The following is a 27702-nucleotide window of genomic DNA, read 5'->3' on the forward strand; positions in this document are numbered from 1 at the left end:
GCAGACAGAGCGACTACGGGTCGGGGCTGGGCTCATCGTGCTGCGAACAAAGGAGTCTGCGGCGGTTCCCGGTTCCGCCGAGGACCAAAGCTTCGCTGGACTCTTGAGGCTCCGCGGCTCCGGGTCGGCTTCCCCTCGGTTCCACCGCGGGCGCCGCGGCACCTGCCGCCGAGTGCTGCCCCAGGAAGCCTGTCCCGTCCGGGGCTCATGATGGGGCTGATCTTCGCTAAACTGTGGAGCCTTTTCTGTAACCAAGGTGAGGCCGGCGGGTTGGTGGACACGGTGCGGGCAAGTCTGGATCGGGCTCAAGAGTAGAACTCGGATCTGGAGACTCGGATCTGGGGACCCGGAGCTGGGGCAGGGGAGGCACCTGATGGCCGGGAATCCCACGCGTGTGCAGCCTTTAGCCAACCAAGGTGGAAACAGATTCCTGCAATCTGTTTGCGGGCCTTTCTCGTCTCAGTGAACCTATCTTTTTAGGTCTGATTAGCCATAGGAAAGTGTCTCTCCAAGAACCCAAAACTTTCCGTTTCTTTAACACGAAACAGGAGTTTTGCACTGTTTACCTCCCCCTTGTCTATGCCGATGCACCTTCACGTTGTCTGACTTGGCTCTGATTTCTGTTCGTTAAGACTTAGAATGAGTGAGTATTCAGGTGCACAGGTTTCTGAAATTTTTACACACAGACACATAGCTCCCCCCCCCCCGCTCCCCTGTGGGCGTGAAAAAAAATCTAAATGCTTTCGGTTATGTGTAAGATATTACGTGGCCGTAATTATTCTGGAACAGGGCAGGTAATACCTAGAAGTTGTAAAACCTGTTCGGAGTCAGAATGAACTGTGATGTCTTAAGAGTCACTACTAGACAGAAAGGGGCCCAATGATAAAGTCTTTCTTGTAACAGAATGGTTTCCGGGTATTGAAACCAAACTTTTTTCCCTTAGCTTCATTTTGTAGGGCGTGATTTATAAACTATTTTTGTTTTTATGAGGGTACTAAGACTTTGCCAGTAAAGTCCTTATCAGTTTTTGTGGATTTAAACCGTGAAATCATTGTAAATTTAGTTCACACACACCGGCATGTGTGTGTTTGTATGCAAACACCACAGATAAATACCCCTTTATAAGTGACAGTAAAGTGTCTAAACCCAAGCTCCCAGCAGTGTTACTCATAAATGTAGTGCAGTATTTTTTCAGCAACTTTAACATTTTCTGATTATTGTAAAAGTACTATGGCAGGGATAATTTCAATATATAATTCAATATATATATATTGGTTATACAATTAAATATGTGTAAATAAAAGTGAATTATACAATATTATCTTTTATCAACCTCCTGCCTTAGCAATAAAAATGTCAGAGTGTTGGTTCTCCCTTTGTAGGTGGTTATTGCTGCTATCTCTGTTCATTAGAGGATTCCATATTCAGACTGGAATGGGGTTGGGGAGATGAAAGGGACAGTCCTTGAAGATGATGGAAGCCTTCATGTGTCTGGTGCCCGTCTTTACATAATTGTCTGATTTTCCAGATCCCTCTTAGAACTTCTGTACCTTTCCTGCTGAAATGCAGGGACAGGTGCTTGTGTCACTGTGTCCTCGTTCATGACTAATGTCTCCTGGTGGGAAAACCGGTCCTCCAGACTAGACAAGGTAGCTTCAGAGAGCCAGAACAGAAGCTGCGCTCACAGAGCACTCAAGAGTAGGGTAGGAAATTGTCTGCTGAAATTTGCAGACATTTGTAAGGGTGGCATGATGGCGCCAGGAAAGCAACTGATCCTTCTCAGGTGGTTTCTGGAAACCTTTCAGGGTAAGGTATACACAGACTTGATGAGGAGTGGGCGTTTGGGATGAATGTAGACAGCGTAGAGTCAGGCATATTGACGTTTGAAGAGAGGGGTACACTTGAAGAAATTGAAATGGTTTGTGAGATTGCAGAAGTAACCAGGCAATTAGACCACTAAGGGTCTTTCTTACCTGCTGACCAAGACAATAAATACTGAATACAGCCAGCGAAGGAACTCATGAAGGGTTTGGTCATGAGGTATTTTCCTGATGTGGAATCATGGGATTGGATTCATGCAATAGTCTGGAATTTTTGTCCTCTGTTTCAACACAATTAAGTACCAGTGTTGGCATGTTTTTTACTGTTGTACCTGGTGCCCAGGTAGAGTTGAGTATGGGAATAATATGTCTAAGCCTTCACTCTCCCGGTTAAGTTAGAGTGAGGTAGGGTCGATGCCAGTCGGGAGATGGTGTAGGCTGCCATCAGCCTGAGAGAACTGACAGCCACCTACAGGCTCTGTCCCTCATCTATCAGTCAGGATGTCCTCCTCACTTACCTCAGTTTCTTGAAGAGCTCCAAGCATTCTTTTATGTGCTGCATCTTCCTGGGGATAAGTCACGAAGTTCCGCACTGTCCACAGGAACTTTGTAGCCTTTCATTTTGTAGTAGAAGGTGGATAACTTACATCAGTGGAGCTAACTGTGATTGTCCATGTATTCTTAAAACAATACATGCTTGCCTGTGGGGGGAGACAGGTTTAAGCTCTCCTCTTCCTTTTTTTTTTTTTTCCTTTTTCTTTTTAACTTAAGTTTTAAAAGTTCTCTAACTTGCATAGGACTGGTCTTTTTCTCCCCATGTTGACTGTATACACTTGTGGTCAGCTTTTCTGTCAGTCAGAAGGATAAATGACTTAGGCTTTAATTGTAGTTCATTTTCATAACCAAAAAGCAACAACTTACTGATTCTGTCATCTAATTCATTTCATCCTCACAGCAAATTTTACGTTGTCTACTTGGGCCCTCCCAGCTGTTAATAAATATTACTTTGCCTTCTGCCTGTTGTCTTAACCATTTCCTTTGGGCTAATTAATGAAAGGCTTCTGCTGGTTTCCTATGTATCCAGCAAAATCTGTTCCCTGTCTTCTAGAGTATTCTTGTATCCTACTTTTGAAAAGTCTGGTCATTCAGATTTCTGATCCAGACTCACTAGGTGGAAAGTCGTTCTTCTTTGACATATTTACCAGAAGCGGCTTTTGCCCTACTATTAGCTCTCTACGTAATTACTGGTTTCTGAGTAATGTTTATCTCTGTTTATAATTGTATCGTAACTTTCTTTGTCATTTGATTCACTGAATAGAAATAATCTCCTTGAGGCATGAACTTTTTTTTTTTATTCCCTGCTTTATTCACAGTATCTGGCAAAATGTACTTATTCAAGGGGTTAGTTTTTGGCTTTCTTTTATTCAACATAAACTGCTGTGTCATAGTAGCATGTGCATTCTATTTTATAGCCCGTCTAGTTGGGAATTTGAGCCATGATTGTTTATCCCTTCTGACAGAGGAGGGGCACTTGTGCTTCAGACCTTTGGCTTGCTTTCGCTGAGTTTTCGTTAGTATGATGTTCAAATTTGGTTCTGCAGAGCTGGTTTGCTCTAGTGTCTTACTGCTTTCCGTTCATTTTGTTTCTAGAGTAAAAATGACATCTTCTTGATTTTTCTCTGTGCACCCGCTGAGAGATTTTTGTAGTGTAAAGCTCCACTCTTAACAGTTTTTCCATCTCATACCTAGCAGATGCTGGGTCTTCTTCCTTCTGGAATTCTTAGTGCATAGCTGTTCTGGGCTTCTCTTTGTTATTATCATTTTCTATCCTTGTGTCTTCCTTTAAAAGTATACAAATTCAGCCAAGCATAGTGATGTACACTTTTAATCCCAGCACTTGGGAGGCTGAATCAGCCAGATCTGTGTGAGTTTCAAAGGCAGCCTGGTCTACATCGAGTTGCAGGACAAGACTAGGTAGACAGACCTCTCTCAAACAGAAAAAAAGAAAAAGAAAACCCCCAAACAAACAAGCAACAACAAAATCTATACATTGAGTTATTGAAAAGATGCCATGTAGGTATCTGTAAAGCTTGTGTAGTGGTACACATCTTTATAATTGGAGCATTTGGGAGGCAAAGTCTGGCAGATCTGTTTGAGTTGAAATTCAAGGCCAACCTGGTCTACGTACTGAGTTATGTAATGGACAGCCTGGGCTATAGAAAGAGTCTCTGCCCCACCCCCAAATGGGGCATCTGTAAATTGTGACTTTTTTCAATTTCAAGTGCCTGGAAGTGTGTCACTTATCTTCAGTTTTCATGTATATCTGGTTTAGCTATGGGTTGGGAAACACTGCTTTTAGAATTTTGAAGCCATTCCCTTGATCTCCAACTTTTACTATTACTAGGTAAAATGATAGCATCTTGATTTATTTTTCTCTATCTCTTTTTTGTTTGTTTTAGAATTTTCTCTGGTAATTTCAAAAAGGTACAATTCCTCATATGTCTGTTTTTCATTCATTTTTGCGAGTTCTCAGTAATTTTTCACTTTAAAGATGTTTTTTGGCACTGCAGAATGTATTTATTTATTTATTTTAGGGTTTGCTCCTCTGCTTTTTCTGGATATGTTATTACCAGGGTATGCTGAGGTGACTGCCAAAGAAGCACATGAACGTTTTCGTATGGGGTGGGCTCTGATCTTAGGTTACTCCCTTTGTCTCCAGTCTTCACGCTGAGTTTATTGCTTCAGCAGATACTTCCTTACTGCTCTGGGAGCATATTTTTGTGATGGCTGACTCACTCCTTCCTTTGACATCGTCTTACTGTCTATTTTTCTGTTTCGATGTAGTTTTGCACAGCTTTTCACATTGGAAGTGTTCTCCGTAAGTCTCTTGTAACTGGCTCCCCACTTCAGTCCAGATGGATTAAACAGTATGAGTGGTTGAAAGACAGTCAGCCCTATAGTCCAGGGCACAGAACTCAGCCCCAAGAGAAAGCTTTCCTCTGAGATACTCACGTACCCAGTGAGAACTTTCATAGACCTTTCTTTTTCTCTTAGAGTGACTGTGTAGAAGAGCAGTTTTAAAGTCACAGGGCAGATAAAGTGCTCTTACTGTTCTAAAGTAGTTAGACTCCCTTCCTGATCTTGGCAGCGGTGTTCCATTTCCTCACCTACAGTTGATGGCGTCAGCCCTTACCTGCAGTCCTTCCGACAAGTGTGGCTCTGCCTTCGTTCATGTCCTTGCTTGCTGCTCGAAGGCAGTTTAGACCCTTTGCTTGTTTAACAAGCTTTTAAACTTTTGACCATCAAAGCAGTTCTCAAAGTATTTGGAATGGCTTTTTGCTTTTGACAATTTTAAAATACTTGCTTCTTTCCTCTAGAAATGTTAGCTATTCTACCAATTTCTCTGGCGTTGGTCTGCAGGCTGGGTCCTTGTTCTCAGTCACAGCATTACAGCCTTACAACTGTGTGGAGTTTTTAGGGCCAGTAGAAACCTTGGACTTTGCTTAATCTTGAAATGGGGAAAAAAGAGAGAGAAAATTAGGTGTTTTTTTTTCTTTTTCTTTTTTAATTTAACTGCTGCTATTTATTTCCTTCTTTGTACCCACCTTGGGTTGACTTTTTTCTTCTATTACGAAGTCTTAAGGATACATCCAATACATGAATTTCAGACTTGGAGATGTTCCTTTCGATCTAGCCACTCCCTTTTACTTCTATTCAATTTGAAGTGCTTTTACATTGTCGTGTGATTTGTTTTTTGACTGCATTATTAATGTTTGTTGCCTACTTTGCAGATAATTTTAGTTTTAATGTTTGGGGTTGTTTGGTTTTTGTTTGGTTTTGATAGCTTGATCATGGTTCCTAATTCGGTAAACCCCACAACATTTCCACTTCGTTTCACACTTACTGAGACTTCTTAACGAGGCTCCTTGGGTGCCTTTGGAAAGGAACTGTGTTTCCCACATTTGTAGATTGTTTTGGAACTGTTCCTGAGGTTAAAGTTGCCTCAATCTTATTCAGACCTCTCAAGTTTGCACGTGCACCTCTTGCACAATAACGCATTTCTGTTTCTTTTGAGCCCATTGTGAAACCTGCCCTCTTACTGACTGAATGTACTAGTGGAACTTACTGATGTGGTAGCGTTTGTTTGGGTAGGTGGTGAGGACTGTCACTTAACTGTTGGCTGTGTTTCCTTTGCTTGGTTTCAGGTGCTGAGTGACACTTTTAGAGTCTTTTTAAAGTGCCTTTTTAAAAAAATTCCTTTCTTTATTGACTTCTATCTTTTTGTGCAGTAATTTTAGCACCTGCCCCCCATAGAGAATGCAACATAGCTTTATCCTTTGTGCTGTCAGCTAAGAGAGCCAATGCCACATTTTCTGTAGTGCACACACTTGTCCGTCCATGTGACGTGTCTTTATGCTGTTGGATTGTGACTGCTATTTCTGCATATTTAATAAACATCACAAAATAGGGTGGCTATGAAACTCAACTCACATACACTGTAAAGTTTTAAGAGAAGAATAAATCTGTTTCTCATTTGTTCGTCTTCTCTGTATTGGAGACTGTCTCTTCCCTTAAATGTCTTTATGTTGCTTATATATCTGTGAAATATATGTTTGCTGGATATAGCATCTTTGCCCAATTCTTTTCTTTTTTTGTTCATGGTCTGCAGAAGGCAGCTGCTGTTTTTTATTTGCTAGTGAGACATCAGCCAACTTTCCCATCTTCCTTCTTGGTGTGGATCCTTTTTTTCTTGCCGTTTCTGTGATTTTTCTTCATTCTTTTGCTTTACTGCAAGCCAGCGTTTTGGAAAATACTTTTTTTTTTTTGACATTTTCCCTTTTGAAATTTACTAAGCTTCTCAAATTTGAATTATTTTTCAGTTTCGTACTCATCTAGTTTACTTTTTTAACTTATGTTTCCATATTGTCTCCACTTCATGAATCATTAGTGATGACTATTTAGTGAAGAACAATCGTGAATTTAAAAAGAAATAAACTTTCTAAAATACAGACATTCAGAGTCCATCTCCGGTGTTAAATGTTGTGTTCTGGGTCAAGGTGTAAATTCTTTTTCAACTCTGCTCCTGGTCAGAACAAGCTTAAAAACCATGGCTTAGATATCTGTGCCTTGAACGTTATCCTACCACAATAGAGCGTTCCAGTGGGCGCTTGTAAGCTTCCCGGTCTGAAGTCTTACTGTTACTTTTGTTCTGTGAGTTAAAGAAACCCATCTCTGTTACCTAGGCAAGACACTTGAGTGGTAAGCAGTTTGTTACTGTGGAGGACCTCCTAGGGTCTTTGTTTGATACCCTGCCTGTTTTTACTTCTTTGCTTTACCAGAAGCTTGTTTTCCTCCCCTGATTTTCTTCTATTTTTTTCTCCAGTTGATGAAGTTGGTTAAGGCTCACATCTTTTCCGAAGTGGGAAAGCATCATATTGAGACCTGCAGTTTATTAATACAGTGTGTTTTTAGACTTCTAAGTCAAGGAGAAGTTAAGATACAATGCATGATTACCTTTTTTGTTAGATACTCATCTTCCTGATGACAAATATATCTTTTAATGTCTGTAGGGATTCTATATTCATATTAAGCATTTAATGTATAAAGGAGTTTTAGAAAAGGATCATAAACTTTTATTTGTGTTCATAGTGCTACTGTTAGAGGAATAGAGTTCTTAAGACAGTGCATTATCTAGAGCCCTGCCCCTGCAATCAAATGTTAGCTATGGTCATCTTTTCTTCCAAATTGATGTTGACTAGGATACATAAGAACCTGAGACTTAGTTTCTACATCAGTAAAGTAAGGAGTGATGGAATTTTGTCACAAGATAATTATGAATATTAATTTATAAAATATGCATAAAACATAACAGGGCACAGTAGCACCCAACTTGAATCTCATCACCCAGAGGCAGGCAGATCTCTGGGTTTGAGGCCAGACTAGTCTACATAGTTCAGGCCAGCAAGGGCTTCACAGGGAGACCCTGTTATAAAAAAAATTAATTAAGGGGTTGGGGATTTAGCTCAGTGGTAGAGCGCTTGCCTAGGAAGCGCAAGGCCCTGGGTTCGGTCCCCAGCTCCGGAAAAAAAAAAAAATTAATTAAAAAGATAAAACATTTAGAGTTTACTTTTTTATTACTGACATTTCTTTCCTTAATTGAGAGTTGGAGTCCAACCCTTACTTATAAAGACAGCATTGATAAATACCTCCCTATCTGTTACTTTGTACTGGTGGCTTTTATACTGGTGGTATTTTGTAAGTGTATCCCTTAAAACCCTTAAGGTAGCTAACTGTTGAGTCATCAGCTGGGCATGATATATTGACTAACATTGAGTCATCACCTGGACTCCATCAGTTGGAGGATACATTGAACAGTACCATGGCTCCTCAGTAGGACTGGGAGAAGCCAGAGAACTGGTCAGGGAGTTGAAAGAGCCTTTGTATGTTCTGTGGTATAACAGTGGTACATGTGTCACCACATCTGACATTTTAATTGGCTTCGTATATGGTGGTTTCTGTAGTTGATACATGTAAAACCTTATATAGTCACAGTGTTGATACAAACACCAATACCTAGAAAGCAGCTAGCTGGAATTATGTCTTGACATGTTTTGTAACATTTTAACGCTATGGAACTGTAATGTGATGACCTAAATTTGCATACATTATTTAACAATCTTTAAAAAATCGCATCGCTATATAATACTTTTCTGATGCCTTTTGCCAACCAATAGTATTCTGTTCAGTAACATGTATTCTGAACCAAATCTTTTTAAAAGTTTTGTTCATGCTAGTGAAAGTAAAAACATGCAGGAGAAAACATTAATCTTTTTTGACTCTTTGGAATCCCTTCTTTCGTTATATTCCTTGTTAATGGTTCTTCAACCTGCCCTTGTCTACAGGCGTGACCCTAAACATAAAGCTTGATTGTCTGTACTGTTTTCCTTTAGCTGTGCTTGTTCGCATCTGAGGTGGTGGCTTGCTGGGTCAAGCCCAGACTAGCCCCAGCCTCTGGCTTCCCAGGCCTGAAGCATTCCCCAGCTTTTCCCAGAAGATGCAATTTCCAGATGTCTGACCTGCACCATTAGAATTCATGCCTGTGCTCCTTGACAGAAAGTTAACAGTGCTTCTTAAAATGGTTAAAGGCCCATTTCATATTTCAAAGCCCATTCTAAATAACAAATGTAGACTGAGACAGGGAGTTGACTGTTTTAGTTTTCTGGAGAGTGGCTTGAGGACTTTGAAGTGAACACATCAGCTCTCCTCCTAAAGCCTTGTGAACCAGATGAGGTTTCAAAACATGTGCACACGACCTAGACATCTAAAGTTTAGTGAGATAGAGATCTTTACTTCCACACTGAGGTCAAAAATGACATTAAATGTCTAATGCCCCATCAGATTGGTAGGATTTGACTTTAGGGACAGATTTCAGTTGATGTTACCTTGATCCTGATAACTTCTTGAAAGGATTTTCTTTTATTTATTTTTCCTTTTTAACCTCCTGGGTCAAGAGCTCATTATAGTCACTGCTAAATATATAGATAGCACGGATGTCCAAGCACCATGGGACAGTGGCTGGCATCAGTTTACTCTGGCACAAGTGAGGGAAATTCTTTATACTTAAGCAACATCACAGAAAGTATGAACTCTGACCCAGAGTTCAGCTGCTCCTGTTTGTTTCCCATGCAAGAGTTGTGTGCATGTGGCCAACTGATTATGCCCAATCAGAAGACAGCATTTAGAACATGTGCTGTCCCTCTGGGATATCACGTACATAGTGACTGTCACATGCTCTACACAGAAGCAGCTCAGCCTATGTGTTGACTGGGAACAGATCGCCGTGGCCAGCATACCTTTAAGAAGCCGTGCACCTTACTAGTTGAAGCATTGCCTAAGGGCAGTGTGGACAGGGATTATTGTTTTGTTTCCATCTTTTTGTTCTTTCTTTCTTTTTTTTTTTTTTTCTTTTCTTTTTTTCGGAGCTGGGGACCGAACTCAGGGCCTTGCGCTTGCTAGGCAAGCGCTCTACCACTGAGCTAAATCCCCAACCCCTTTTTGTTCTTTCTTAGAAGGAGGAGATTCTATATCTAGTCCTCTGTGTTGTAAAAACTTCACCAACTTGTATTTGGGTGTTGAATTGGTAGTTATTGTGCATAGCAGGCGGTTGGAAGGGGAGGTGTGGTTACATTACAGGGCAAATGGTTTTTTTGAACTTGGCCTTTAGTAGCTGGCCGCTGGCCTTTGATCCTGGTTTCATTCTTGCTGTATAGACACTATTGATACTTCTTCAGCACAAAGATCAAAAATAAACTTTGTTACAAAGGACAATCCTTTTTGTGGTGTGTGTGTGTGTGTGTGTGTGTGTGTGTGTGTGTGTGTGTGTATTTAGGCTGTTGGTGACAGTTTTCAAGAGAAAAGACGGCATTGTATGTGAAAGGTACTGTGCATGCCTTCATCCTAGGACAAAGCTGAAATTGTGTGTGTGTGATTGCCAGAGTTCCCTATACTGTGAAGAAAGGGGGATCTGGAAGATAAGATCCTAGTGTTTGAATGTGAATGAAACCTATCCACTGTCTATCACCAGTCTCTTCTCAGTTCCCACTGCAGACCAACCTTGCAAAGCAGTGCATTATTCATGAGTGTAAACATCAGGCCTTTAATCTACTATCATCCCCTGTGATACAGAACGGTTTAAAGAGTCAGTTACCCACAAGAGCTGCTGCAGCAGAGAACCATCCATCTGCTGCTACCCGGGCATGCTGTTCCCTCTTCCTGAGCAGGACCTCCATGCAACCAAGTTTGGCTGTTTCAGTGGCCCTTTTCTCACCAAAGCAGGGATACTGAGGTCTCTAGACTTAGGCTGTTAACAGATCAGGAATGCCTGGAGCGAAGCAGTCTGTCTGTCTGTCCCTCTGTTGATAAAGAGTGCTCTTTCTTTAAGGAACAACAATCAGGGGAGCAAATTAAGGTTGGTTCCATTCGAACCTAGGGAATCGAGCCAATGGGCCCAGAAGGAAAATGAAATCAGTCATAATCATTTTTGTTGTTGTTGTTGTTCTACAGAGTAGCTTTTGTAAGCACGAAATTAACCTTTGTTGTCCTATCTACTTGTCCAGTGATATACTACAGATAGCTCTTACTGTCTTCATTGGAAGACAGAGAAGTTTGTCATCCCATCTGGCCTTGAACTTAGGAACCTCCAGAGTGCTTGACCTACAGGTTGGCGCTAACAAACTCAGCCCACTGGTTCTTTTTCCCTAACAGTTGTGAACATGTCACCATAGTGCTGGATATTATTACACTCTCCTGCTCAGGCTGCCAACTGTTAGGTCATATTGCTGTTGTCTTAAGAAGAGATGAACACTCCAACTGAAGAGTGTCCCCAAGGCAAAACTTCACCTTGATTTAGAGGGCTCACTCCAAAAAGCAAGCACCTGGAGACATACACTTGGTTTTCTTGTGATAGGTGTGAGGATTCCGTATTTTCCTGTTACCGGGGGTCTGACCCCTTGGTATTTTGACATTAGCTGGTTTTAAAAGAATTGGTGGAAAGGAAATTAAGGGAAGGGTTCTGCCAGGCTAATCCAAGTGCAGGGCTTTGTCAAATAAAGGTTTTACTGTGGGGAGGATTAAACATTGCATAAAAGTCTTAGAAGGTCGGGAGATAATAAGACTTTAATTCCTTGTCATGATGACAAGTTTTATAGTATTTCACAGAAATACTATACATACTAAATACTATAAATAGTATACATAGTGACAAGTTTTATAGTATTTCACAGAAAAGGCTTTGCCGTTCCTTCCATCTGAAGGGCAAACATGGTTGCTAATGTCAGGGAGCAGAGGTGGGTAAGAGAAGAACCAGATCTTCCCATATTGCCTTAAATTTAGACCGGTATAGGTTTAATGATGTTTACAGAGTATGGGGCCTGCATTCTTGGCTCATACCTGGCATCACCAGCCTGGAGTCCTTGGCCAGGGATCCCACCCTGGTCCCTCAGCTACCCAATTGAGAGAAGGGTTCTGTTCCCTCAGTGAGCCACACTGGGAAAAGCAGCAGCTTGACAGAGAGTCTCTCCTGTGCTCTTGCTGCAGCTTCCCTGCCCACCCACCCCATGAAGCGCGAGAGCAGCTCCTTAAGCATTTCCTGCTAGGAAGGGGGATCTTTACGTATATTTTATACTTTGACGTTTTCAGACATACGTACATTATATACAATGTATTTTGATCACTCCCATTCCTCCACCGACTTCTGCTTCTCCCAGATCCACCTCCAGATCTCCTCATTCCTTCCCAACTGTGTGTCCTCTCTCTTCTCCCCCTCCCTCTGTCTTCCCTCCCCTTCGTCTCCTCCTTCCCAGCCCCCTCCACACACACACCCCCCGACCAAAGGTTGGTTGTGCTGCCTGCATGTGGGGCCATTCACTGGAGCATGGGTGACATACCAGGGGCCACACCCTTAGGAGACATCAGTCCCCCTCGCCAGATTGGGGGAGGGGGCTGGTCGAACCCCCTTTTCCCCTAAAAAAGGAGCTTTGAACATAGACTGAATTGATGGGGGGTGGGATCTATCACTCATTCAAAGCAGATTTCAAAATACGTACCACTTAACAGAATAATTCGAGAGGCCTAATAACTGCTTATAACAAAATGGTTATTTAGTACCTGTCATTAGAAGGGGAAGAGGCTTTTGTTGGACAGCGGCAGCAGAAACACCCACTTAGAATGATTACAGCAAACACATTTCAATAAAAACCATTGAGGCTAAGTAATTGCCTTTACTTCTGCCAATTAATGTAAAAATAAAACCCTACCTGCTAATGGAAAGAGCATTGCAGTTTCAGTAAATGCCATTTTTAAATGAAAGACAAAAATGTTGGTTATGTGTAGGTGGGAAATTTGCTTGTGTTAAAACAACGTAAGGCTAACTTGAATAGCAGCAGGACTTAGAGCAGGGGAGAAGAGCCAACATTTTATACTCACAGTTTAAGTCATGCTGCCAGGTTGTTATCTGAGTGACTCTGCCTCCACTCAGAAGTGACCAAAGTCTTTGTTTCTAGCTAGCCAACCTAAACGCGTTTACAGGAGGACTTCTTAGAAAACACTGCATTGTTTAACTCAAGGCAAGTCCTTACAACATAAAGACTTCTCTCATGATACTTCAGTAGTGGGAGCCTAACAGATGAGTCTTGTTTATAATTATCACTGTGGAAAGTCTGCGCTGGAGCGTGTAGTAGTGTGAATGTTCATGACTTTTTTTTCCCCTTAGAGCACAAAGTAATCATTGTGGGACTGGACAACGCGGGGAAAACCACCATTCTTTATCAATTGTAAGTATCCGTGTCTGCTTATTAGCTCTCGAAAAACTTGGTTTTTATAAGTTATAACATGCCACTCCTACCGATCTTAATAATCAGTAGACTTAAACATGTAACTTTTCTATTTTACCAAATAAAAAAGGTAAAATAAGATGTCATTTGCTCACTGAAGACTCCTCCACGTCCTAGCCTTCTGACTCGGAAAGGAAAAATGGACTTTTATATTAAACTAAAACAAGGTAGAGATGCTCCTGGGTGAGGTGACGAAGTGACTTCCCACAGGAGCCCACAGAGGGCCGGTACTGAAAGCCACGTTCCCTAACAGCTTTCGGATTGTTTAACAGATCCAGACTTGTCTAAAGTGGTGCGGTCAAAAAGCTGCTGTAGAGCTTTCAAAACTGAGAAGCTTGAAATCCTCAGAGATACATTAAAGCTCATCTTCAGTAAATGTTAACACCCCAAGAATCCAGGGTAGACGGAGTTCCCGTTATCCTCTCAGAGCCAGAGAAATGTTAAACTGTGGGAGTAGGTTCATATACCCAGAGCAATTTAACAGCTATTCACACAGAACTTGGCACCATCCTATGAAACCTACTCCTCCCTTCCTGCATTTAAAGCCCACCAGTTTAGGGCCTGCGTTATAGCTCAGAGGAGCAATTCCCCATTATGCAGGAATCTCTGGGCACAATTTCTAGCTCTGCAAAAGAAGGGGGTGGAAACTTTAGTTCCACTGTGGCAGGCTCCTCGTGTTACTGTTTCAGAGTTGAATCATTACTTTTCTTTATTATCTTTCCATTGATTAGCTAAAATACATGTTAACTCATTTAGTCTTTAATATAAAGCTTAAATATCTCTGATAACTGTACACAGTGTCAAACACATAGTATAAAACTCAAGAGAAAACTGTCTTCAAATACATGTTATCATGGAATGCTATCAGCAAACGTGTATATTGAGTAAAATAATATAACTTAAGCAATCAAAAAGATAAAACAAGTGATGTGAGAGTCAGTATTCTAAATACAATTCATTTTAAGTCAAATTTCTATTGCACGTGGCCTTTAAGACTACAGGTTAGTGTGCCTAACCTACCTGGACCTCCATCGAAACGGTGAGAGAACACTGCTTAGCTGTTGCTACTCTGCACATATCGTGGTCCCAGCTTTCCAGAAGTTGGTCTTCCAGGGTGGAACATTGGTCTTCATCCGACTGACTGAATAACTGGACGTGCAAGTCCACATGACAGTGTCCCATCTCTGTCAGGCCTGCGGTTCATCCCATATCCCATGGAACAGCAGAAAACAGCCTTCAGGAATTGCTGTTTCCGTCTCTAAGTGCACAGAAAAGTCTCCAGACTTCTCTTTCTCGTGTTAATGGTTATTGTGATTGGTACAATTGAGGAAGGTTGACTTCTCTTAAAAACAGAGCAAACGTGCTTGGGGTTCTTAAGATTTACAAAAGAGTTTTCAATGGTGTCTTTCAACAGCTTAATGAATGAAGTAGTTCATACTTCTCCAACCATAGGAAGCAATGTTGAAGAAATAGTTGTGAAGAACACTCATTTTCTTATGTGGGACATCGGTGGTCAGGAGTCTCTGAGGTCATCCTGGAACACCTATTACTCAAACACAGAGGTATGCCAAAATTACCTTTGAGTTTTATTTTAAAATTCTTTTCAGAGAACCAGCATAGGAAATGAATGGCTAGGCTGTAATGAGATATATTAGCAATTGCCTTTAATAAGGAATTCAGATTTTTATCATGGAAGAAAAGGCAGGTAAGAGTGCTAAATTCTGGTCATGACTGTTACTGCTAAAACTTGCACAGATAGAGTAAGATCCACGAGGGTGCATGGACTTTTCCCCTCCGAGGTTGTATGACCAGGTGGCATTGGCATGCAAACCCATTTTACTAAAGTCAAACAGATTATATACATGCAAAATGTACCTGGCTGGCATAGAACTCACTGTACACAGCTCATGCTGGCCTGGAGCTCACTCAACACCAACCCTCGGGATTGATTCTCTGCCTCCTAATAAGGACTGGGACTCTAGATTTGCAGCACTGTGCCTAGCCAGGACCCTTCTCAGTTGAGTGTCACATCGGCTGGCTTACAGTAGCGCTCCATGCTCTGTGGGCTGGAGAAATCTGACACTGACTGAAATGAATGAATCTCCCTACAGCCTCAGCACTTCACAGTAGTAGCACCTGGTTAGGGAAGGGGTAAAATATTTTTAAAAATGTTTGAATAACATCCCAGATTTTCAAATATAGTTAATGGGAAAAATAGACCTGCAGACTATTATTCTCCCCAGCCGTCACTATCATTTTAAATGTTTTTATTTTTTTTCCTCTGGGATAGAAAAAGGCAAAAAACATAAAATTTCTGTTATATATTTATTATTTTGAAACAGAAAGAAACTGCTTATGTTAAAAGAAAATAAATAGAGGTGTTAGGCAAGAGAGGCAGCCCATTAACTTCTGCAGATACACTGCACAGAGGGACGGGTTTCTGACGCTCTAATTGCTGACGTGATTGTAGAAGGCGCAGGCCCATGAGTGAGTGGCCGAGGAGCATGGGGAGGGCATCTCTCGTAGAGATGCATGTGTGGTTCTGTGATAGGCCTCGAGAAGGCAGTTAGTGCATGAGGAAAGTCTGCAGAGAGCGCATCTGCAGAGCTTCTCAGAGGAGCCGTTTCTAAGCAGTGAACTTTCCATGTTCTTCTGATTGTTACCTACGAGTTCAGTATTAACTTAGGGAATATACCCGTATTACCTTCATTTGTCCTTGTATGTCCGCCTAGAGGCAGATTTTTGTAGTGCTCAGATGATGTTTTTGAGCTTTCTCACTTAGAATAGTGGTGTGCAGTTGCACATGTAAGCTTTCTGTGTAAGGAGGTAGAGCTAAGAAACCATACTTTCTAAAATGATAAATTTTTTTTATAAAAATTGGAGCTGGAAGAGAGTAGAATGCATTGAAAATTTATCTTTTAAAATAAAATTGAAAAGCAAGCATATACTTCATGGGCGTATTTACTAATATAGTTTGTGTGTGTACTATTTCAGGGCAGTGTGTAAGCCAGAATTACAGGTTACCTGCGTGCAATACTTGTAATGGCCCTCAGTTACATTCTTTGTGGGGGTTGGGAACAGCAGTTGGTGAGCAGATATTGCAGTGTAGCCGAGTACAGTAAGACACTACGACGACAGTAGCATTCTTACACACTCTGAGGTGCGTTTTCAGGCTGCGTTGTCAAAGCTTCCGGGTCACTCCAGCTGCGAAGAAAAGCAGCTCTTACACACATAGGTGACAGATGATTCGAGCTGACCCCAGTGTGTGTCAGGCACCTTCATGGGGTAGATTTTGAAGTCGCTGACAGTCTAGGCTTAGCCTGGGTCCAAACAGAGATGTTACTCGTGCTATTAGCATTTCTACAAGTATATCTCAGTCACCACAAAGGTTTTATTGCAACACGCTGGCGTGACCCTTTACACTTCAGTCTTGGATTTCACAGAGAGATCTTATGAGGTGATGTTCACAATCACTTCGTTCGCCCTTATAATCTTACATTGAAAGAGCGCTTTACCTTGAGCTGGCCTCCCAAAGGGAGCATCTCCATTGTAGTACAAGAAGTCCTGGGTATTGATTCCTGATTCCTTCCTTTCATTAACCCAGTTACTTCCCAATATTCTGCCCATTCTTTGCCAGGCTCACCCCATTTTATCCCTTCCTAAGCCTTTCTGGTGCGTATTGAGATTACTGTAGTTGGTACTTCATGGTTTTATAGTTTTCCTATAAATTGATCCCAGCCTCTCCAGTGTAATTGGCTTATATTAATGTCCTATTCTGTATGACGCACGGCACTGTTTGCTCTTGAGTTTCTAATCCTTTCTTCCACACACAGTGTTTGCTTTAGTAGCTCTTTTTCACTTTGTTCTTGTTTATACTTAAGTTATTTTTATTTAGTTTTCCATTTGCCTGTAAATGTACTGTTTAATTCCTACTTTAGACAAACACACACACTTTTCTCCCATCCCATGCCACCCAACATACAGACGTACACACAGATTCTCCACTTTTTCTTACCTTTTTCAAATTTCACCTTAGCATACTAATGCCAGTGCATGTAACTTGGCAAAATTCAGCACACTTTCTTCTTGAGCTTTTTTTTTGCTGAAATTCCTTCTGTGAAAAAAATGCCTTATTTGTTAATTTTGAAAAACATGCTTCTCTTTTTCTGTCAAGTTAACTCTTTCTTTACACATAAACAAGTAACAAATTATTGATTGTCTAAATTTCAGTGGTTCTTAGCCTTCCTGATGCTGCCACCCTTTAATATAGTTTCTTACATTGTGGTAACCCCCAACCATAAAATTACTTTTGTGGCTACTTCATATCTGCAGTTTTGTTACTGTTATGAACTGTAATGTCAACATGTGATATCCATGATCCTCATGACACACAGGTTTGAACTGGCTTGAATGGGTGGTAGATGAAATTTGATGTAAGAATTTAAATTCCTGTGTTGCTATAAACATTACCTTTCATTACCTACGATCAGGAGCTTAGTAGATTGGTCATGCTTTTTAGTTGCTGGGGTTGCAAAGTTGCTGTCTTGTTAACTTCTGGATCTCCTACTTGCCAGGTTTCTGTGTTAAGCACTTTGTGATGGAAAAGCAGTGGTGTTCTGTAGCAGGGTTGATGCCAGGTCAGAGCTAATGTCGCTGTAGTGATTGGCAGAGACCTGAGCTTGCCACTAATCTCTCCCCTTATTTTAATATTGCCTTCTAGTTCATCATTCTTGTTGTCGATAGCATTGACAGAGAACGCTTGGCTATTACAAAAGAAGAATTATACAGAATGCTGGCTCACGAGGTAAATTTTGAAGTGAATCTTAAAAACAGGATGGAGTAAGTCATCTGTGAATTGCTGAAACAATGTTGGGAATTTCTTCCTAAGCAAAACTCTGTTAGGCTGAGTCAAAATCACATTGCATTTTCAAGCCTGTCATTTGCTTGCCACAACTATTAAAAGCTAAGTTTATTTTTTCAGAATTAAAACTATTGATTCATGCCTTTAAAAGATTGATGAATTGAAATTAGAGGCTTATGGTGGGAGACTAAGAAACTTAGATTCTTCCACCAGGACTCTGCTGCCGTGAGTAACTGGAAGAAACTGACTGATAAGATTTGAAATATGAAAGAATGGGCAGTAAGCATATTCCTGGACATGCTATTAATCCAAGTTCTCCTCAGAAATATCTAGAATCTTCAGTATAGTTATTGCTATTCCTCTGCATAGATATATAAAATATTAAACTCCATATTCTTAAAACTAATGTTATCTGTCTGTAATGTCAATCTTTCAGCTCTTGAGTTTTAAAATTAATTTTGTAAGTTGCCATAGAAAGTAGCAATCAGTTCTTAATGGTGTTTTTATAGCGTGTCATTTTTGTTAGTTTTTAGCCCCTCCCCCACTGCCTGCCTTTATCTGCCCCCCAACCACTCCTGCTGGTCACCCTACTCCCCTGTAAGCAGTCCTCCCTTCCCCTCCTGCTAGTCACCCTACTCCCCTGTAAGCAGTCCTCCCTTCCCCTCCTGCTGGTCACCCTACTCCCCTGTAAGCAGTCCTCCCTTCCCTCCTGCTGGTCACCCTACTCCCCTGTAAGCAGTCCTCCCTTCCCTCCTGCTGGTCACCCTACTCCCCTGTAAGCAGTCCTCCCTTCCCTCCTGCTGGTCACCCTACTCCCCTGTAAGCAGTCCTCCCTTCCCCTCCTGCTAGTCACCCTACTCCCCTGTAAGCAGTCCTCCCTTCCCCTCCTGCTGGTCACCCTACTCCCCTGTAAGCAGTCCTCCCTTCCCTCCTGCTGGTCACCCTACTCCCCTGTAAGCAGTCCTCCCTTCCCTCCTGCTGGTCACCCTACTCCCCTGTAAGCAGTCCTCCCTTCCCCTCCTGCTAGTCACCCTACTCCCCTGTAAGCAGTCCTCCCTTCCCCTCCTGCTGGTCACCCTACTCCCCTGTAAGCAGTCCTCCCTTCCCTCCTGCTGGTCACCCTACTCCCCTGTAAGCAGTCCTCCCTTCCCCTCCTGCCCCAGGATTCCATCCCCTAACTGTTCTCTCCCTTCCTTCCTTCTCCCATCAGACCTTAAGATCTTTTCTTTCTTTTTCTACTTGGTCTTTTCTACTTTGATGGCCACTACTCTCAGGTGTGCGCACACACACACATACACACACACACACACACACACACATCGATTTAAAACCAGTCTCATGTACTAGACAAGTCTGGCTAATTTCACATAGTGATCTTCAGTTCCATCCATTTCCCTTAAAAAGTCATATTTCGGTTTTCTTCACAGATGAAAAGTTTTCGTGTATATGATGTCTTAATGTTTTGGATGGTAAAGAAACAAAACAGAATCAGGCCGCAGGGAACACAGTTGAGAGAATCAAGGCCTGTAAAGGCCTGTAAGTTTACTGTGTTCCACCAATGCGGAGGACCAGACATGGGGCCCTAAGTCCTCAATCTGAGGCTTAGAGTCTTTTCAATCTGATCATTTTTGTCCAAAAAAAGAAAAAAACTTAATTATCTGACTTATGCACATGCTTTATTAGAATGAGTCATTTAATTGTGATTAAGGTGATTTTAAAATTAAATGTTAGCACAAGATAATTTGAAAATAGTGGTGTCTTACTGTAACTGGCTGGTAGGGTGGACTACACTCTGACTTCAGAGTTTTGTTTCTTCATAGGTCACACACTAATTTGACTCACAGTTGTTCACCTTTGAAATGTGGATGTTTTGTGTCCATCCCAGGATTTACGGAAAGCCGCAGTCCTCATATTCGCAAATAAGCAGGATCTGAAAGGGTGCATGACGGCGGCCGAGATCTCCAAGTACCTCACCCTCAGTTCCATTAGGGACCACCCGTGGCACATCCAGTCGTGCTGTGCGCTCACAGGAGAAGGGTAGGTGCTGCGGGCCGCCTCACAGCTCTAGGCCAACGCCATCCTTCCTGGTCCCTGTTCCTTTACTGCTTCTCCCGACGTGGTGGCCGAGTTGTGCGTGTAATGTTTGCAGGCAGCAGCCGTGGATTTAGAGGGTTAGATCTCAGGGTTCTGTTCATCTGCTGCTTTCATCAGTTACTTTCTAAGCAAAAACTGTAATGTCACCCGAATTATTGAGAAAGCTTTAATGAAAGTGCATGCTTTCTGAAGGACTTAACTAGTCTTTTCCACGAGTCTGTCTCCTGTATTATCAAGAGTCCTTTCTGGAAGCATACTTGCGGACGAACGTTTGACCCGTGCCATGGTAGTGGACTCTCGATTCTCTGTGAACTTGAGTGTAGACACCAGGGCAAGGGGAATTACCCAGTTCATGACAGGATCCTTATGTCAGCCTGGCAGGGGGCTTCTCTCTTCCTCAAAATATGTGGCAGTGTCCTAGCTAGGTGCAGAGCCCGTACGTACCCTTCCTCTTTTCAGAAACGGTATGAATAGAGAGAATTTCTGCTAGTTTTACAGTGGTTTTAGCTCCATTAAAAAGGGTGCAGTGGGTGTGTTATTTACAGTCCTGATGAGAAAACTGGACAGTCTGAACCTTCGAGATGAGACACGAAGTTTCCCACTTCGTTTAAGTGATACTTGCATTAAAATTTCCCTTAGGCCGTTATCCGAACGCCGTCTGTGATGGAGGCTCAGGGTCCAGCTCCACTGGTAGAGTGCTTGCCAAGCAGCACATCGCCCTGGGTTCCGTCCCTACTGCTCCACCCACTGAGGGTGGTGGCATTTGTCTGTAGTCCCAGCACTTGAAGATGAGGTCAGGGCCGCAGGGTCAGAAGCTTACCCCGATACTGTCGATACTGTCCTAGAGAATTTAAGGCTAGCTCGAACTGCGTGACACCCTGCTCCTTGTGGGAATAAAAAGAGGAAGTCAACCAGCATATGTAAATGGCAGTGGGGTGTAACACTAACCTCTGAATAAGATTTACTACTAAGTATAGCCTCGCTTTTTCAGTATAGTCTCTAATTTCTAAAATACTTTTGTTTTTTGTCTAGGTTATGCCAAGGTCTAGAGTGGATGACCTCCAGGATCGGTGTGAGATAATCTTTTTGGTGAAAAAGACTTCTCTATTTATTCGGTGACATGAACATTTTTCCTAATACCTTTGGCTGCTAAGGCAGCAGCATGTTTAATTTATGACAACACAAACCTCCAAGTGACGCTTGAATCAAGTGCCACTGTACTGGAACATAAAGATGGTTTCTTACCTTTGTTTCAAATGTACTAATCTCAGTCGGACGAGCATAACGTGTGACTATGTTGTAGCAGCTGGACTCTAATGACTCTGTGTATTCTGATTACTCAGTGACTGCCTTGTAAAAACCATTTGTCGTCTATTTCCTGTTATCTGGTTTTGTTATGTCCTTTATAACCGGTTTCTCACATATGGCCGCCACTTCCTTCTGAGGTACTTACTGGCTTGACAGAACAGTAGTGAGGATCGTCTTTTATTTATCCAGCATGAAGCATTCTTTTCTCTACAAACCTTTTTTATCTTTTGGACAGAGTTAATTACAATGAGAAAAGTCTACCTAGAAACTCTGTGTGTGTGTGTGTGTGTGTGTGTGTGTGTGTGTGTGTGTGTGGTGTAAGCATCACGAATACTTGTCTTTACATCTTCCTCACCTCACTGCATGTGATAGTATAATTTTAAGTTGCCCTTTGCATGAGAATCATTTAGTCCATTTATTCATAGAAGGAGTTAAGCTCACTTTTCTGCCAACCATATTTGGTTTAAAAACTAATCAAGGTGAAGCACGAATTAAAAAACCCCAGCTTCAATGACAAATGCTATTGGCTCCATCTAGTAGCTAAAGATTTTTCAGTGTGTGTGTAACTGTCAGAATTTAGTAAAACATGCCAACGTAAATTAGAGCCAGGACACTCGGGATATGTTTTCCATCAGGTTACTGCCTGCTTTATTATCAGCATAGCCTCAGCTGTTTTGTCAGAGATGCCTCACCTGCTCTGGCAGCAGCCTAAGCACGGCACGTCTTATTCCTTAGGTGTGCAGTAGTAGCTGTCAGAGCGTCTTTATCACCAGCAGTATATTACCGAAAGGCAGCACAGCATGGTCTGTCTGTAACCTGGCTGAGCATGAGGTGAAAGAGGCTTCAGATTCGTTTTGCCACACCTCCTGTCTCTTGTGCAGGTCGACTCGTGTCCTAAACTCTTACAGGGTGCTGCTGAGTCTATTCCTAGCTCTGAGAATGTTCCTGTGAGACTCAGCGATCGTGTTCTCTGTTTGTTTGTTTGTTTGACTGGGTGTTTGTTTGTTTTGTTTTGATAGGGTTTCTCTCTGTAGTCCTTGTCCTGGAACTCACTAGGTAGACCAGACTGTCATATTCTTAGCAACATAGATGCTTTTATTGGTTACAGAAATGAAAGGAGAAAGGGCCTAATGCTGACGTCAGACTTGCTGGGTGGTGTTAACGGTTCCCAGGGCAGTTGTCTAAGATGAAAGTAAGAACGAGCTCTTAAGTTGAAGGGGGACGAATGTTGTCATTAGCCTTGTCTATGCCATCCCAGTCATTTGCTGTATGAAAGGCATAAAATATGTACTAAGGGGAAGTTCTTCATTTTTTCAGTATTTTTCATTTGGATCAAAATAAGCTTCAGTGTTCATAAATGCCTGCTCAAAATTGATATTTTCATTTCAGGTTTTTTGTATGTAAGTTGCCTTAAATTTTACTCTCTTTTGGGGTGTACTCATTTGTTATGTTCAGTTAATTTAGTTGAACTTGATAATATTTCTTTTAGTGTTTGTACCCTTCATCTGGAAAAGTAGTTAGAGGAAAGCTTTTCTGGGATTTTGGAAACTGTTTAAACTTTGAATCTTTTTCTTAGTGATTCTATGCCAAGTAGAGTATAAATTTAATTTTTCTTGTGTGTTTTAAATATAACTCATAATCAAAGATGAGAGAGAAAAGCAGATATAAATCAGTGTGGATGGTGTGTGGCAGTTGTGGGAACTAAGAAAATACCAGTTACTTAAAGCACACTTTGCCTGAATTTTACTTTGTTATGTTTACCATAAATATTAAAAAAATAATTCTCATAAGCCTGTCTGGAGACAAAGCATATTTAATGTCCCAATATTTCTTCTTATGAAATAATTTTCTGCCTCCCTGTATCTAATAAGATTGGCTGGTTCAATTTTCCTCTATCAGATAATATGGTTATTTTTTATATTACCGCATCAGCATTATATTGAAAGTGTTTTTTAATAGTTGATTGTATTTTGTCAAACAGCTACTAGTATAGATGCAGATTTGCTATTTAATTGTTGAAAGTACAGTTTATTTTACATGTAAATCCTTTTTAAAAAGCATGATTAGTTTGGATTAGAAGCAACTGCTGGTGGTTATTTGAAAATGGAATCAGCATTCAGTAGATTGATCTGATAGGTCCTGTGAGGCCTGTGAAGAGGCCTCTCATTTGCAGCAGTAGGAAACGAGTCACCCTTTACTCCAAGAGAATGTTTGGATCCCAACAAGCTTAAGATGCTAAACCACTTCACTGGAACATTCGCTATAAGTCAAATGACTGTAAAATATTATTTCATGGACTTTTAAGTGTACGATGGGTGCCTTTGTTAGTTTGAGATGAGTTCTCGATTTTTTTAGTCTGTTCTTTCAAGGTCACATCAACAGGGATGACGTGGAGAGAGGGCTAGTGTTTCACATTCTCCTTTGTCTCTGTATGTTATTTAGGAAAGTTTGTATCTTACAGAAACCTCCCACACCTGCTCTACACCTTCAGATTATCTCGTATTTTTAATTTCAAAATGAAGACATTTTCTACCTTAAAATCTTTTCAACATTACAGTTAAAAGTGCAAAACAAACAAAAAAACGAAATCAACCTCCCGTTGCAAATGACAGGTACCATTTCCTTACCTGAGCATGTTGTAGTCACCTAGAAGCTCATTTGAGAATCACTGTAGATGTAACACTCACTTTTGTAAGGGAATGCACTAAATATTTTTTTATTGTTAATATGATATAATTTCTTAAAACCTGAAATATATAACCTATTGAAAACTGGAGGTTGAATCCATAATGCTTGCTTTTAGGTTCTTGTGTTAACATTCTTAAGGGGATAATACTTATACTCTGGGTTCACTAAAGAAACAGTATATACATTTCATTCCTTAAAACATCAGCTTTACATAATTCCCATAGGAATAGCATTTTTTAAAGTGGGGAATGGCTGGAGACAGAGTTTCTAGTAGCCAGGGTGAACACCGAGATCAGTGCATGATGCCCCTGCTTCCCCATCCCCGTGCTAAGATTGCCATAGGTTTTAATTGAATATAATCTAGCTTTCATTGTAGCATAAAGGGAAAAGTTGTTCCCCCCCATGGAAAGAATAAGGGATACAGGCAGTGCTTTAAACAATATTCTCTGACACTGGCCTCTAAGAAATCTTTGAAGAAAATAAGAGGTTTTATTAAGTTGATTATGAGCAGAATTGATCCAAGGTCATTGATTGAAAGCCCCACTGTGTTAAAGTGAGGATTAACAAACAGCCTGGGTTTCTGGATTACGCCTCATGCTATGACGCCTCACTGGCACCTCTCTCTAGAGGCCAGTTCCATGCACCAACTTATCTGGTTTTGGAACAAAATCTTGACAGTGCACAGAAGTGGCTGTGTTCATCAGAAAACAGCTTTGAGTTTCGTAGAAGTAGCACCCATGCGTGTTGGGAACTCACTTCTACAGAATTTAAGCAGAGTTTTTTTGGTTTTTTTTCCCCCCTGGCTTTTCCGGCTGCACAGACGTGGTTAGTGTGCTCTGTTCTCTGCCTTTAAGGCATCCTAAACACTTGGCTTGCCGGCACCGAAAGAGTAGCATCCGCCAGGACATCGAGTGTCCTTCAGTCCACTGCCTGTGCAAACGGCTGCTGTTCAAGGTTTTCAGTGTCATCTCTCCTTCATTCATTTACTGTTAGTGTGAAGACTGAAACCCGAGAGCCAGGGTTATGGGGGAAAAGGTATATTTTAAGAATTATAGATGACCAAAGGTCTATAGAGGTCAATAGGAGACCTAGACATTCTGCACCTCGTTTCCTGAGGCTGCAAAGCCTGAAGACTGGCTGGTTGGCATTCTAGGATTAGAATCTAGAACTTTAGTCACAAAGGCTCCTTGAGTTTTTTAAGACCAGTACTCAAGGGTTGGGGATTTAGCTCAGTGGCAGAGCGCTTGCCTAGCAAACGCAAGGCCCTGGGTTCCGTCCCCAGCTCTGAAAAAAAGAAAAAAGAAAGAAAAAAAAAACAAAAACAGAAACAAAACCAGTACTCAGAACTTTTCTCCTGGAGTGGAGAAATAGTCATACATGCTCTGGGTAGATGGAATCTAGAAAACAGAACTTCTAAATGAATGAAAAGGTTTTCTTGCACAACTTAAATTTTTAATTTAAAAAGAATTATTACCTCATTTTTTTTTCACTCCGCAAAGTGCTTTGCTTAAGTGTCTGGGCTGTCAGACCCTGTGATAAAACCCCCTTCACCCAAACGTCTTTGAATATGCAGAATGCCCAGCGGAAGGGAGTGTGAGTGCTGGGCGGGGCTTGGGTGCTGGGCGGGGCTTGGGTGCTGGGCGGGGCTTGGGTGCTGGGCGGAGTTTTTCTCTTTTCCCCAGCAACTGGGTGAACGGGTGTCCTTTCTTTCAGCACTTGTGAGCAAAGCACTCAGTATTTAATTCCTGACAGAAAGGGAAGTTCTGCAGTTTGATTGGTGAGAGAGACTATGACTATGGGCTGCTAAAACCATCATTTGATGGCTATCATTTGATCTCAGTAGTTCTTGATTTATTGGCGTGTTTTAGCTCTAATCATGAGAAACAGTAGTCATTTTAATCTTAAATTTTCCCTCAGGACATTCAGGGACGCCAAGCCGCGCACCCCCACCCCCACACTCCTAGTAACCATTTATTCTCTTGGAGTAAACTTTCAGTCTAGTGGTGAACATTTTTCATCTGGAAAGAGCTTAGCTGCTGTTTCACTGAAATTGTGAAATAAAATGATGATAATGACTTTTCCCAGTTATGAGACAGCTTTCCATTTCTCCAGGCTGCCCTCTCACAGAACACAGTTTAAGATAAGGAAAGAGCAGGCTCCTGGCTGTTCCAGCCTCACGGTCTCCATTATTCTATCGGGAGTGTAAGGATCGTAATTGCACTTTCTCGTGTTCACACATAACTTGGTGCTTTTTAACAGTAAAGAGAAAGCAGGCCCCGGACTCATTGTACTTTTATCTGGGATTGTAAAACTCTTTAAATGTGCGTGTATGTTCACTTTATAAGATTTCGATATACGTTAATAATCCATTACATCTCAGGCTCTGCGAGTGGTCTGACGTATCCTTGCCAAGCAGCTTGGTTCAGTGTGGTATTATCCATGAGATCGAGGCAGGATCTCACCTCTCTGTGGGCCCTCTGATGTTTACAGAGGGGAAACCGTGACTTTCCTATCACATGCTTCTTCTGAACCCTAAGTAAGAAACTGATGCCTGCGCCATTGCTCCGATACTTAAGTGCTAACCAAGAAACTGTAAAAGCAAATACCAAAAGCATTTCACTCTGTCACGCCCCACAAAAGAGTCTAAGCTTGTTTGATTATGAGGTTGTTGAAAGAACATGGTTTTCGGATTTTAACATTTTCCGCTATCATTGAATGCTTCTTTTATATGTTAGGTCATGTTCATGATTTTTATTTCTGCAATTGTGTTCTAATGAATTGTGTGCACGCCAGCTTACCCAAGGAAAAAACATGCAGTTTGCTCTGGGCTGTTAATCTGTTAGAGAGGTTCCGGCTCATTTGCAATCATGGTGCAATATAGCATGATATCCATTTGTTTTCAGTCCACAGTTTTATTTTTGTCATAATAAATACTTTTCCAATATGAAGTATAGCCTGTGTTTTCTTTTGATGACAATTCAGCAGTCTCTTTGGTTATAAAGGCCAGGAATCCAGGTAAGCCAATGGGAATTTTATCATAATGGTGCCGTGGTAGAGGCCATAGAACCCAAGGTGAGAAACACAACTCGGTTCCAAAGCTCTCAGAGCAAAGACTGGGGGAGAGCAGGAGAACTAGGCAGTCACCTTCCTTCTGCACGTCTTTCTTAAACTTCAGGTATGATGCCCGTGTCTAATGGTTCTTATATCTTAGTACAGGGGGAAGATTAGATCATTGTCGGATTCTTCGAAAAAATTCCTTGCTTCCTAAAGAAACTCAGGAGCCTGAATAAAGCCATTTGGCCTCTTTGATCGAAACAAATAGAAGGTACATTTAGACCAGGGGAGCCCGGGTGCTAAGAAAGCCTGGGAGATGATATCGCCATGTTGTACCTATGCTCCCCTAGAGCAGTTAGCACAGCTGAATGCAGAATAGACTGAAAATACTGTGTTCCTTATTTAGATTCCTCTAAACTAGTGGTGTTTAATGCCACCCTTTTTCAGACTGAGACTGTTAGGAAAGATCCCTAAATACATAGGGAGG

General features: G+C 41.5%; 1 protein-coding gene across 2 annotated transcripts; it reads left to right on the plus strand.

Annotated features, from left to right (window-relative positions):
- Positions 1 to 27109, plus strand: Arl5b (ARF like GTPase 5B). 2 transcript variants are annotated; one of them, XM_087591280.1, is made up of 6 exons: positions 1 to 256; positions 13090 to 13150; positions 14663 to 14772; positions 17931 to 18014; positions 19957 to 20108; positions 21198 to 27109. In XM_087591280.1, the coding sequence occupies exons 3-6, from the start codon at positions 14707 to 14709 to the stop codon at positions 21244 to 21246; spliced, it is 351 nt and encodes a 116-aa protein (XP_087447406.1). In that variant the 5' UTR covers positions 1 to 256; positions 13090 to 13150; positions 14663 to 14706; the 3' UTR covers positions 21247 to 27109.
- The last annotated feature ends 593 nt before the right edge of the window (positions 27110 to 27702 follow it).

The sequence above is a fragment of the Rattus norvegicus genome, chromosome 17 (assembly GCF_021556685.1).
Source record: "Rattus norvegicus strain SHRSP/BbbUtx chromosome 17, alternate assembly SHRSP_T2T, whole genome shotgun sequence".
Classification (NCBI taxonomy): Eukaryota; Metazoa; Chordata; class Mammalia; order Rodentia; family Muridae; genus Rattus; species Rattus norvegicus.